Below are 13,252 nucleotides of genomic sequence, written 5' to 3'. Positions count from 1 at the left end.
CCGCTGTGGATGGTTTCTAAAATGATCATTGAAAACTTCGAGGCACTGAAGTCCTGGCTCAGCAAGACTCTCGAGCCCATGTGAGTATCCGGGGCTGTCTCCTTGCAGGGAGGGAGGTGGGCGATTGGCGGGCGCCGATCAATGCAGTTGCCCCAGATGCATGCGGTGGAGGCCGAAGCGGTGGACGGAGGTCTCGGGGCTCTTGTGTTTTCTCCTCCGCTTCTGTCCTAGTCCCCAGGTTCTGCATATCCCGGAGGGCCTTCATCGTATCGCTGAGTTGGTCCTTGAACCGCTGTCTCCTATTCTTGTCTTCACGTTATAGGTAGACTGATCCCCAACCTACACACATACACACACTTTGTGTTTCCTGAAGGTCCCCAAATCGGCTGCTTTCTCTTTTCTTTTTTTTTTAGCGAATCCGTGCATAATCTCCTGCCTACAGACTATCATGCTTATTTAAACGAACTGAATGGTCCTTATTAAAGATTTGGATAGTTCTAGTCTAAGCCACTCAGGTTTTACCTAAATGCTATCCCTGCAAGAAAAGCCACGTCTCCCATGTGCCGGCTGGCTCAGCGGCCCTTCTCTTAGCTGGTTGAAGATGTAACAGGTGCTGAGATGCTCAGTAAAATTCCCTTTTGCCACCTACACGGTCGTTGGCTTGTAGAGGAGGAAGAAATGCAGTCCGTCCATGTGGAATTTTTAGCACTTTTAAGTGGGGTGTTGTAGATGGGCTATGTGTTTTGGAGGAGGGGATTCAGAGTGCTGAAACGCTTTGGATTGGAAAAAATGAGTGTTTTAAGGATTTATCTCTGACTACATAATAATATATATAACGGGCCAAGTGCTTTATAAAATTGGTTGATTTACAATAAACTTAAAGTGCATTGGGGAAAATTCACTCATTCAATAAATTTATTAAACACCTACTTGGTACTATGGGAAGCGTTGGGGATGGAGCTTTCAAATTCCAAAATTGACAAGGCATAGTAAGCAAATACGATAACTTCAGGCAATAATAAGAATAGTGACGGTTGTAATAATAGATGTAAAAGACTGATTAGAAGGCCCCTCAGAGGAGGTGACATTTGAGCAACATCTTGGGGGAAGAAGGAACCATCTGTGTGAAAGTCTGAAAAAGAATGTTTCTTGTGGCAGGAACAGCAAGTGCAATGGCTCTTAGCAGGAGTGATCATAGTGTGTTCTAGGGAGAGAAGGAAGGTAGTTACAGCTCCAAGGAACCTTGTGGTGGGCGAGAGAATGGAAGGACATGAAGTTGTAGAAATAGGGGCCAAGTCATGTAGCATCTTTGAGGACATGTTCAAGAGCTAGGATTTTATTAAATTATAATGGACTACGTTAGATGATTTAAAGCAAGCAAAGACCGATTTGATTTTGTTTTGACTTAGGCTGTTTTGTAGAGATTAAGGGGGCAAAAATGGAAGCAAGGAGACCATTGTGAAGGGCATTGTAGGCAGAGATGTAGGTAATTTGCATTAGAGTGATAATGGAGACAGAACTAAATATATTTTCTAAGTTAGATTTGATAGGACTTGCTGATGGATTTTATGTGGGAGATGTGGGAAAGTCAAGTCAAGGATGATGACTAAGAAGTTAGCCTAAGCAACTGGATGGGTGATGGTAGAGAAGGCTGGAAGAAAAAAGGTTGAGGGAAAGAGGGTAAGATGGTTGGTTACATCTAAGTGAGATGTCAGATAGGTAGTTGGGTCTATGATTAGAGCTTAGGCCAGGACTAGAGAAATTTGGAGTCACGTAGATGATATTTAAAGCCATGGAACTGTGAGAGATTTCCTAGAAAAATGGGTAGATATGCAAGAGAAGAGAGCCCTGGTCTGTGGTAGGAAGAAAATGGGATATATGTCACTAAGGGGATATATGACAAGAGGCAAGTTGTGAACTTAATGGGATGCTGCAGAATGGGTGAAAAAGATGGCAGTAGATATGTGACCCTTTGATTTGGCAAGGTAGATGTCATTGGTGACCTTAGCAAAAATAGTTTTACTGGAGTGGGATGGTACAGATTGAAGCCCTCTTTCAGGGATTTGGAAAGACAGTGAGCATCAGTGTTGTATCGTGGTTGAGAGGGAGAACTCGAACTCGGGAGCTAGAATGGCTGGATTTGAGTTCTGCCTCTGGCACTTACCAGCTGTATAATATTGAGCAAGTTGCTTTAACTCAGTGCCTCTTTCTTCATCTCTAAATTGGAGAAAATAATGAATATGTGTTAAGCAAATCTTTGAATGCTGCCTGGTTTATAATTAACACTGTTTTAGATGAACAGAAAACTTTAAAAAATGTTATGAGTCAAAATAGTATTCTTCTTTTTAAGCCTCCAGTTTTTGAATTACTTATCAACTTTACTGCCATTTCTCTTTTTTCCCACTAAGCTAAAATTATATATAGTTACTTAGTGTTTATGCTTATAATTTTTCTCTTTAAAAATATATTTTTATTGATTTCAGAGAGAAAGGGAGAGGGAGAGATAGAAATATCAATGATGAGAGAATTGATCGGCTGCCTCCTGCATGCCCCCCTACTGGGAATGTGCCCTTGACCGGAATTGAACCTGGGTCCCTTCAGTCCACAGTCTGACGCTCTGTCCATTGAGCCAAACCACCCAAGGCTATAATTTTTCTTTAGTTTTAACAGAGCATATTCCAGGTATCATGTAGCCTACTCAGATGACTAGCCATGCAGTCATTACTTTTGGGATAAATAAGGCACTACATTAGTAGTAGGAATTGGGATTGGTCCTTCTATAATGTACATTGGTGTGGTAAAATTAATGGGATGCTGCAGAATGGGTGAAACCTATCCAAGTTTCTGTTCCTTTAATTGCATTTCAGGTGAATTCTTTTAGATGATGAGTTTTAAAGCTCCAATTATTTAAGACCTGTGGTTTCTAACCTTGGTTTTGTGAAACTTTAGAATGGGCTCATTATCTGGAGGGATTTTTTTGCTTTACTTTAAAGTTGTATAATTGCCAAATAGCACCTGTTTGAGGGAGGAACATCTGAAGAAGAGCTAAGAGTAAGATGTAACTCAAATTTGTATAGAACTTTTTAGGTACTTTGTACTAGTAAGGCATCTCATGGTTTTGGACTTTGCCCCACATTTTGAATGTATTCATACAGGAAACATTTATTGATTATTTAATCTTCTCTGTGCTAAACAGTGTGTTAGATATTGGGAAAATAGTAGGAAACAAGACATGAAATGACCATCTTCATATTGTTTACCAGTTAGCAGAGAAGACAAGTGTTAAACAAGTAATTACAAGTGTTGTGAAGTCCAGAATGTTGTCAAAATATATGTCTGGGAGGTCAGGAAAGGCTTTCCTGGCATGATAACATTTGATCTCAGTCTGCAAGAATGAAAGGCAGTTTGCTGGGGCAAAAGGATGGGAATGGAGATGTATGAGAGCATTCTAGGTTTTGGAGAGCAGATTGGATGAAGCCCTAAAGCAGTGGTTGTCCACCTCCCTAATGCTGCGATCCTTTAATACAGTTTCTCATGTTGTGGTGACCACCAATTTCATTGTTACAAATTGAACATAATTAAAGCATAGTGATTAATCACAAAAACAATATGTAATTATATATGTGTTTTCTGATGGTCTTAGGCAACCCCTGTGAAAGGGTCATTCGACGCCCCCCCCAAGGGGTCGAGACCCACAGGTTGAGAACCGTTGCCCTAAAGTGACAGAAAATGTGTCTTGGAGGAAATTGAAAAAAGAGCAAGGAGAAGAATAGCATTGGATAGCACCAGAGAGAGGAGCCAGATCACATGACTTTGTTGAGTCATGTTAAGGATTTTGGATGTCACTAAAGGATAATAGGAAACCAGTGGCGGGTTTTAGGGCAGGAGAGTTTTCAGATTGATATTTAAAATAAAAATAGCCTGGTTGCAGTTTCAGCATGAAATAAAATTCAGTAAAGCTGTATTTTATTTGATTATAGTTCTGTAGGTATATCAGAAATCTGAGTTAATTTTTCATTATTGAAAGTGTAGGTGTTAAAATTGACATCTTGAAATACTTAAAATTGATGTTTTCTCTCAAACATTTGCTTAATTATACTTGCTAATAAAATAAAATTAGATATTGGTCTTTCCTTTGATAATGTGAAGAAAAATCTGTTTTTTTTATTTTCAAGTTTTCTGTTTTTGTTTTTAAACAGAAAAGGTTTTCTGCTGTTTTAAAACTTTTGTGAGTTTACATATCACTAAATGTGGCACTTTTATAAAATCATGAACTTTTTTAGTGAAGGGAAACCTCAAGATCTAATCAAACTCAATTTTTCAGAAAATAAAATTGAAAGGCATTTAATGATGTACCCAGATTTTGTGAGTTTAGTAGTAAAGAACAGAATGCCTAAATTTGTGCTCCTGCTGCTAATGCTAAGTACTCCTCTGAAGATAGTGTGTTGTGTGGTGAAAAGAAAATGAGTTTTGAGTCCACATACACCAGTGTTCAAATCTTAGTTCTGCCACTTACTAACTGCTTTCCTTATTAGTATAATAGGGAGAATTATACTTGTTTCCTTCTGTAGTTGAAAGGATTGAAGGAGGCACATTTTTTTAGAGCCTACTCCTTTCTTCCTTAAGTACTGGTTGATTAAACACAAATAGGTTACATTTCTATTGTTACTGTTACTATTATCACTATCATTGCTACTGCCACTACCACCTAACATTTGTATTCATTGATATGTTTTCTATTACTACCCAGTTCTATGAGGTAAGCATTGTTACCTCCATTTTGCAAGTGATGGCACTCAGGCCCTGAAGCACAAAGTCAAGATAACTTGCCTAGAGTCACAGAGTTAGCTATAGCTTGTAACTAAACAGTGATTTAAACAAAAGCTTTTAGACTCGGGAGTCGTGTGTGTGTGTGTGTGTGTGTGTGTGTGTGTGTGTGTGTGTGTGTTTGAGTCATGTTTTTAAATTACTACTATACTGTACTTTCCTATTACTGTTTTCTCTTTTTTATTATAACATTTTCATAGTGATAGCTGCTATTGTAAGGGAACAAGTTCTGAGGCGTCATGGTTATCAGTGCTTTACAGTTTTAAGAAATAAACCTTTTAGGAATTTTTGTAATCTTTCCACCTTCACCCATACTTGTTACGGTACCTTTCTCACCACATTAAAATACATTTTTGTTCCTGTTTTACAGGAAGAACTGAAAGGTGATCATTTTACTCCTGAACTTTACCCCTGTTTCCTTCCTTTGATCTTTTCCTTTCTACAGACTCTTTTGGGCATAGAAAATCTAATCTTTCATTCTTTAAGGAAGAAAAACTCAGCAACAATAGCAGCAAAAACAAAACAAAATGTAAATCATACTTTTCCTCTAGTCACTTGCATCCTCGCTTTCTTTTCTTTTTAGAGGTGAATCTTGAGAAATAGTAGTCTTTAATTTTTCACTCATTTGCCTCCAACCATTTATTTCTTAATGCTTTACAATATAGCTTCTTTCTGCTTATATTCAACCAGAATTGCTTACTTCAGTGTTACCAATGATTTATGTTTACTAAATATAAAGATTTTATATAAACTTTATGTTCTTTGACCTGTATTTATAACATTAGACAATGTTGATGCTGCCTTTTTTTTTTTTTCAACTTTTGAGTTATTGATTCCCTAATACTTTGGTTCTCTTTTTACTCAAATCCATTCTAGTCCCTTTAGTTCTTTTCTTGCCTTTTAATTGTATTTTGTAAGTTCTGTTTTCATGACTTTTTTTCCCTCAACCATTTCTCCTGCTACCTCATTCACATTCATTTCCATGGATGGTTTCTATTATAATTTGTGCCAGTGGTTCTTAAAGTTTTTTTGTGTGTATTGTACATTCTTTGAAAGTTTAAGTAAAGAGTTCCTTCTTAGGATGTTGCATATCTTTCATACACATTTACTTTGAATTTCAGAGCTTTTCAAAGAGAGCCTCTACTTTATGCAATTATTTCTCATATTTATGTTTTACTTAACCACTGACCACTCTTCAAAGCCTTAAGCTCTTATTTCCAATTTTAGCTGCTTATCTACCTAGTTCTCTTATCTGAACTTCAAACTATATTTCTGAAAATAAATGTTATCTGAATTCAATTATTTTCATTTCATTTTTCCAAATTATTCAAGTGTTAACATAGGGAACATCCAAACCTCTAGATAATTTTTAGTTTTAAAAGAGTTTGAGTCAAACCAATGACATTGCCAGGAAGCAAGATCTGAAATGCTCTGAGGATAACAGTTTTGCAGTTTCTTTTATACAATAGGAATAAGAGAGAGAATGGAAGGATGATCACATAAAAGTGGGCAAAAGCAAGGTGTGAGGTAGTCAAGATTCTGTGCTCCCTTGAGGGTGGTTTTTCAGGAGCCTGGAAAAGAGGATTAAGGTGTGTTAACCTAGATCAGTGGTTCTCAACCTTCCTAATGCCTTGACCCTTTAATACAGTTCCTCATGTTGTGGTGACCCCCAATTTCATTGTTACAAATTGAACATAATTAAAGCATAGTGATTAATCACAAAACAATATGTAATTATATATGTGTTTTCCGATGGTCTTAGGCGACCCCTGTGAAAGGGTCGTTCGACCCCCAAAGGGGTCGCGACCCACAGGTTGAGAACCGCTGACCTAGATGCACAAGAATAATGAACAGGGCTTGCTTAAAAACTTTTTACTAATGAAGTTCTATGGTCAGATGTGACTACCCACCATGACCTGCCCAGTTAGGAATTTATGATTAGATAAATCTGTGAATTTACTTTTCATCACTGAACTTGTCCGTTTTATTTTAGAACCCCCCTTTTGTCCACAGTTTCCCAATTTGGTTATCAATCCAAAGGATGCGTTGATGACCAGCCTTTTGGTCAGATTGTGTACTAGGAAGGCTCATTCCTAAGGAAGTCTCAGTACCTATGTCATCTTGTTGAAATGGTGAATTGTTGGGGATGGGGCAATATTCTAAGCATGGGATGTGAGCTGAGGCTGTGTTTTCTCAAAAGAGAAGGGTAGGTAAATGGAAGGCAGTCAGGTCTTATGGCCTTCGTTGTGAAAAACACCCTGCAATATTTTTGTCCTGTGTAATAACATGATCTGAATTTTTGCCATCTGTCTCATTTTTCTGTATTTTGCATCTAGTATAACATTTACGTAAGCCATAAAAAGACTATTAAAAATTATCTTCTACATCTTTGGTAATCATGAACAGTTGGAGTATATAGAAAAGCCCAAAGGACAACTATAACTATTATTATGATTAATGTTATTAGCAGACAGGTAAAGGCAGTCAAACAAAATGGTTTCAGAGTTCAATATCAGTCTGTAGGTATACATGCCTGTTGATATCTTGGGATAGCTGTCTACCTCTAATGTCAGTGGCTTGCATCTTAGAGGAGTTTTTGATATTCATTGTAGGCAGAGATGAGTGTTAGAGACAGGGATAGATGTACATTCATGATAAGGTCCCATCCAAAGGTTAGAGAGTCTTTGATGTCCTTTCCAATAAATAAAATCTCCAGGTGGTAGAAAATGACTTTTTGTGTGTATATGTGTGTGTTAATCTTATCTATTGATTTTTAGAAAGAGTGGAAGGAGTGGGGGAGAGACAGAGAGAGAAACATTGATGTGAGAGAGACACATCAATTGGTTGCTTCCCACATGTGCCCTTGACCAGGGCCGGGGATCGAACCTGCAACTGAGGTATGTGCCCTTTACCAAAATCAAACCTGCGATCCTTTGGTTCGTGGGCTGACACTCTAACCCAGGGGTCCTCAAACTACGGCCCGCGGGCCACATGCAAATACAAATATTGTATTTGTTCCCGTTTTGTTTTTTTACTTCAAAATAAGATATGTGCAGTGTGCATAGGAATTTGTTCATAGTTTTTTTTAAAACTATAGTCCGGCCCTCCAACGGTCTGAGGGACAGTGAACTGGCCCCCTGTTTAAAAAGTTTGAGGACCCCCCTGCTCTAACCACTGAGCGAAACTGGCCAGGGCTCCAATAAGTTTTTGTTCTTCCTCTCTTCTCCTTCCAGCACTCCCATGATGCAAATGTTGGTACCCTTGAAATTGGTACCCAGAAGTTCCTTACACTACCTTCATTTTTTAAAAAATATATATTTTATTGATTTTTTTACAGAGAAGAAGGAAGAGGGATAGAGAGTTAGAAACATCAATGAGAGAGAAACAGATCAGCTGCCTCCTGCACACCCCCTAGTGGGGATGTGCCTGCAACCAAGGTACATGCCCTTGACCGGAATCGAACCTGGGACCCTTCATTCCCCAGGCCGACACTCTTTCCACTGAGCCAAACCGGTTAGGGCTACCTTCATATTTTTAGATTCTTTTTTTATGCTGCTGTTATGAGTGGATGTTTTTTGCTTCCTTATATTTCAAATTCTTGATTTGGTTCTTCATGTCCTCTATTCTACTGTTAATCCCCTGTAATTATTTATTTCAGTTAGTATATGTTTCATTTCTGACTGGTCCTTTTTTATGTTGATGTTATCACTATAGGAAGTTCTCATTAAGTTCTTTGAGTATCCTTATGACCATTGCTTTGAACTCCTGTATCTGGTAGTTTTGTTGCGTCTATTTCATTTAGTTCTTTTTCTGGAGATTTCTCCTCTTCTTTGATTTGTGACATGTGTCTTTGTCTCTGCATTTTGGCTACTTCCCTGTATTTGTTTCTATGAGGTAGATTTGCTATGTCTCTTGGACTTGGTAGAGTTGCCTTGTGTATGTGGTAGGTGTCCTGTAGGGCCCAATGGCTCAGCCTCCCCAGCCACCTGAGCTGGGCATTCCCGGTGTGTCCCTGTGTGAGCTGTGTGTGCTGTCCTATTGTAGTTGAGCCTTGATTTATGCTGGCATCTTTGGGAGGGATTAACCCCCAAGTCAATTGGTTGCTAGGATCAGCTGCAGCTATAACTGAAGAGCAGGAGCCCACCCTATAGAGCTCCTTGGTACCCTTGAAATTGGTACCCAGAGGCTCCTTACACTTACTTCAGTGGCGCTTTGGGGCTCAACGAATCCTCCTCGTGAGTGTGTCACTCATGGAGGTGGTAGTATTGTAATCCAACGTGATTGAAGTTGACCACTTGGTACACTGGCTCTGAGGCCTCCAGGGTGGTGCAAAGTCAGCTTTTACCTGTGCCCTGCCTGGGACTACCCAGCATGAGCTACAAGCAATCTGCACATGGCTGCTACTTGTGTTGAGCTTGAAGGTACTCAGGAGAGGCCAACCTTTGAACCAAGGCTGGCTGCTGCTAGTGCTGGGCCTGGGGCCACTTATTGAGAGGTATGGGGTATGCAGATACTAGCTGTTGCTTGTTTGAGAGATTGTAGTGTTTTTATGTGCTATTGGAATAAGGATAATGCTGGCTTCATAAAATGAACTTGGGAGTGTTCTCTGCTCTTGGGTTTTTTGGAATAGTTTAGAATAGGTGTTCTTCTTTGAATGTTTGGTAAAATTCACCTCTGAAGCCATCCAGGCCAGGACTTCTGTTTTGGGGGAATTTTTTTTTTTTTTTAAATACAGCTTTAATTTTATTAGTTGTAATCTGTCTATTCAGATTTTCTGATTCTTCCTGATTCAGTTCTGGAAGATTGTATGGTTTCTGGGAATTTATTTAATCCATATTGTCTAATTTGTTGACATTAGTTTGTAATATTTTTAATCCTCACCTGAGGATATTTTTCCATTGATTTTTTTTTTTTAGAGAGAGTGGAAGAGAGGGAGAGACAGAGAAACGTCGATGTGAGAGAAACACATAGATTGGTTGCCTCCTGCATGTGCCCTGACCAGGGCCCAGGCCGGGAGGAGCCTGCAACCGAGGTAAGTGCCCTTAACCGGAATGTAACCTAGAACCCTTTGGTCTGCAGGCCAATGCTCTATCCACTGAGCCAAACCAAGTAGGGCTATACCAGGGGTGGGCAAACTTTTTGACTCGAGGGCCACAATGGGTTCTTAAACTGGACCGGAGGGCCAGAACAAAAGCATGGATGGAGTGTTTGTGTGAACTAATATAAATTCAAAGTAAACAACATTACATAAAAGGGTATGGTCTTTTTTTTTTAGTTTTATTCATTTCAAATGGGCCGGATCCGGCCCGCGGGCCGTAGTTTGCCCACGGCTGGGCTATACTCTGTTTCAATTATTTCTGCTCTCATCTTTATTATTTCCTTTCTTCTATTCACTTTGAGCTTGGTTTTTAGTTCTTTTTCTTGTTTTAAATGTAAAGTTAGATTGTTTGAGTTTTTTCTAGTTTTTTTTGAGATAGGCCTGTAATGCTATGAATTTCCCTCTTAGGACTGCTTTTGCTATGTCCCATAGATTTTGGGTTGTTGTGTTCTCATTTTTATTAGTTTCAAGGTATCTTTTTATTTCTTCCTTAATCTCATTGTTAATTCTTTCAGTGTTTACTAACATTTATTTACTTCCATGCCTGTGTGTTTTTCAGTTTTTTTCTCATGATTGATTTTTAGTTTCATACAATTATGGTCAGAGAAGATGTATGCTTGATGTGATTTCATTCTTGTTTCTGTTGAGAAATCAGCTGTTGGAATTATGGTAGTTCCCCTTGTAGGTAACTGTCTCTCTCTTGCTGCTTTTACAATTCTCTGTCTTTAACTTGTGCCATTTTAATTATGGTGTGGGCCTCTTTGAGTTCTTCTTCTTTGGGGCTCTCTATGGTTCCTGAACTTGTGTGACTTTTTCCTTCACTAGGTTAGGGAAGTTTTCAGTCATTATTTCTTCAAATGGGTGGTTGATCCCTTGTTCTTGCTCTTCTCCTATGTTGAGGATGTTGTTATGCTTTATGTTGTCCCAAAGGTCCCTTAAACTATCCTCATTTATTTAAATACTTTTTAATTTTTGTTGCTCTGAATAGGTGTTTTCTGCTACCATTTCTTCTAAAGAGCTGATATGATTTTCTTCTTCATCCAACCTACTGTGTAGTTCTTCTAGTCTATTCTTCATTTCAGATATTGTATTCTTGATTTCTCACTGGTTCTTTTTTATTGTTTCCATGTGTGTTTTTTTTTCTTTTTCATTCTGTTGTTCTCACTAAGTTCCTTGAGCATCCTTATAACCATATTTTTGAACTCTATATCTCATAAATTGCTTGCCTTCATTTCATTTCTTTTTTTAGAGATTTCTCCTGTTTTTCACTAGGCATGTTACTTTGTCTTCCCATTTTGGCTGCCTCTTTGTGTTTTATTCTGTGTATTAGGTGGATCTGCTGTGACTCCCAGTTTTGTTAGGGTGTCCTTATGTAGTAGGGATGCAGTGCCACAGTCTCTTTGATCACCTGAATTAGGTACTCTTCCCCTTTCATATTTTTGATGTCACAAAATACTGTGATTTTGTTACTAAGTTGTAGTAGCTGTAGCTGTGTTTTTTTGTGTGTGTGTTGTTAATCCTCACCTGAGGATATTTTTCCATTGATTTTTAGAGAGTGGGAGAGGGAGAGACAGAAACTTTGATGTGAGAGAGACAACACGGATTGGTTGCCTCCTGCATGCACCCTGACCAGGGCCAGGGATAGTGCCTGTACTGAGGTATGTACCCTTGACTGGAGTCAAACCTGGGACCCTTCAGTCCACAGGCCAGTGTTTTTTATCCACTGAGCCAAACTGGCTAGGGCAGCTGTAACTGTTTTTACTACTCTTTAACGTTTATGCTATAGTTAATAGATTAATATGCTATTTTAAAACAATTACCATATTCTTATTCGGTTAATCAGAGTTATGTGTACTTTTGTCTTTTTATTTCAGCTTGAAGATCTCCTTTTATCATTTTTTTTTGTAAGGCAGTTCTAGTGGTGGTGAACTCTTTCAGCTCTTGTTTGTCTAGGAAAGCCTTTATTTCTCCTTCAAATCTAAAGGATAACTTTGCGAGATAGCATATTGGAGGCTGGAAGTTTTACCTTTCAATAATTTCACTACAGTCATGTGTTGCTTAATAATGGAGATATGTTCTAGAAATGCATCATTAAGAGATTTTGTCATCAAGTGAACATCATAAGAGTACATTTATACAAACCTAGATGGTATAGCCTTCTATACAACTTGACTCATGGAATAGCCTATCACTCTGGCTACAGCTTGTTACTGTACTGAATACTTAGGCAATTATAACAATGATATTTGTGTATCTAAACATATCTAAATAAATATTAAAAAGGTACAATAACAATACACTATAAAAGGTAAAAAATGGTAAACTTTATAGGGCCCTTATGAATAGAGCTTGCAGGACTGGAAGTTGCCTTGCATGAGTCAGTGAATGAGTGGTGAAGTGAATGCGAAGGCCTAGGATAATACTATACATTACTGTAGACTTTATAAACATTGTACACTTAAGCTACATTAAACTTCTAAAAAATATATTTTTTTCTATGATAAATCTTACCTTTATCTTTTTCACTATATAAACTTCAATTTTTTTTAACTTATTGGCTTCTATCTAATAATACTTAGCATAATACACAAATACATTTTATAGAATTCTTTCTTTATATCTATGTTTTTTTATTATTATTATTGTTATTATTACATTTTAAGCTTTTTTGTTAAAAACTAAGACACGGATACACATATTAGCCTAGGCCAGGGGTGGGTAACCCCTGGCACGCGTGCCAAACATGGCACGCCAGTAACTTTTGCTGGCACGCGAAACCCTCTCTTATAATCTTCCATTTACAATTTTTTTCTTAATATCGACTTTTTAATTTTTCAGATAAATTCAGTGTAGGTGCATCTTAGGTAAATAAATAATTTTACATAACAAGTTATCTTAAAGACCATAGACGTGGATTGACGAGAGAGGGGAAGAGCAATTTCTATGCCTCTGCCTTAACTCTCCCTGCCTTCCTAGATCCAACCAGTGTTTTGGTTTCATCCACATACGCTTGTGAATCTTTGTTCTCAGTGATGAATTTTGTTAAGTGTCGCAATAGGAGTAGCCTGACGGATGAAAGTAGTAGCTCGTGCATATCTCTGAAGGTCACGAAATATAAACCTGATGTAAAATCTCTGTCATCAGTGATGCAGCAGCAAAAGTCCCACTGATAATATCAAACGGAGTCATAAAGTTTTCTGTCGGACTATCAGTGTACATGTATACATTAAAAAATAAATGTATTTTTCATCATCATATACTGTGTTTTTGTCACTCGAATGAATTTTATTATTTCTTCAAGGTTCTTCACATACATACACCTTAAGA

The 13,252-nt window shown here is 38.1% G+C and overlaps 1 protein-coding gene across 14 annotated transcripts in view; it reads left to right on the top strand.

Annotated features, from left to right (window-relative positions):
* The first annotated feature begins 6 nt into the window (after positions 1–6).
* RBM26 (RNA binding motif protein 26) overlaps positions 7–13,252 on the top strand; it is an 87,312-nt gene continuing 74,066 nt past the window's right edge. For all 14 annotated transcript variants that reach the window (XM_014543791.1, XM_014543754.1, XM_014543749.1 and 11 more), the window contains exon 1: positions 7–80. In XM_014543791.1, coding sequence (XP_014399277.1) covers positions 10–80 — 71 coding nt within the window. In that variant the 5' untranslated portion in view covers positions 7–9. The remainder of the gene's footprint in view (positions 81–13,252) is intronic.

The sequence above is a fragment of the Myotis brandtii genome, unplaced genomic scaffold (assembly GCF_000412655.1).
Source record: "Myotis brandtii unplaced genomic scaffold, ASM41265v1 scaffold110, whole genome shotgun sequence".
Taxonomy (NCBI): Eukaryota; Metazoa; Chordata; class Mammalia; order Chiroptera; family Vespertilionidae; genus Myotis; species Myotis brandtii.
Note: the sequence above shows the minus strand (reverse complement) of the source record. Positions and strands in the feature narration are given on the sequence as shown.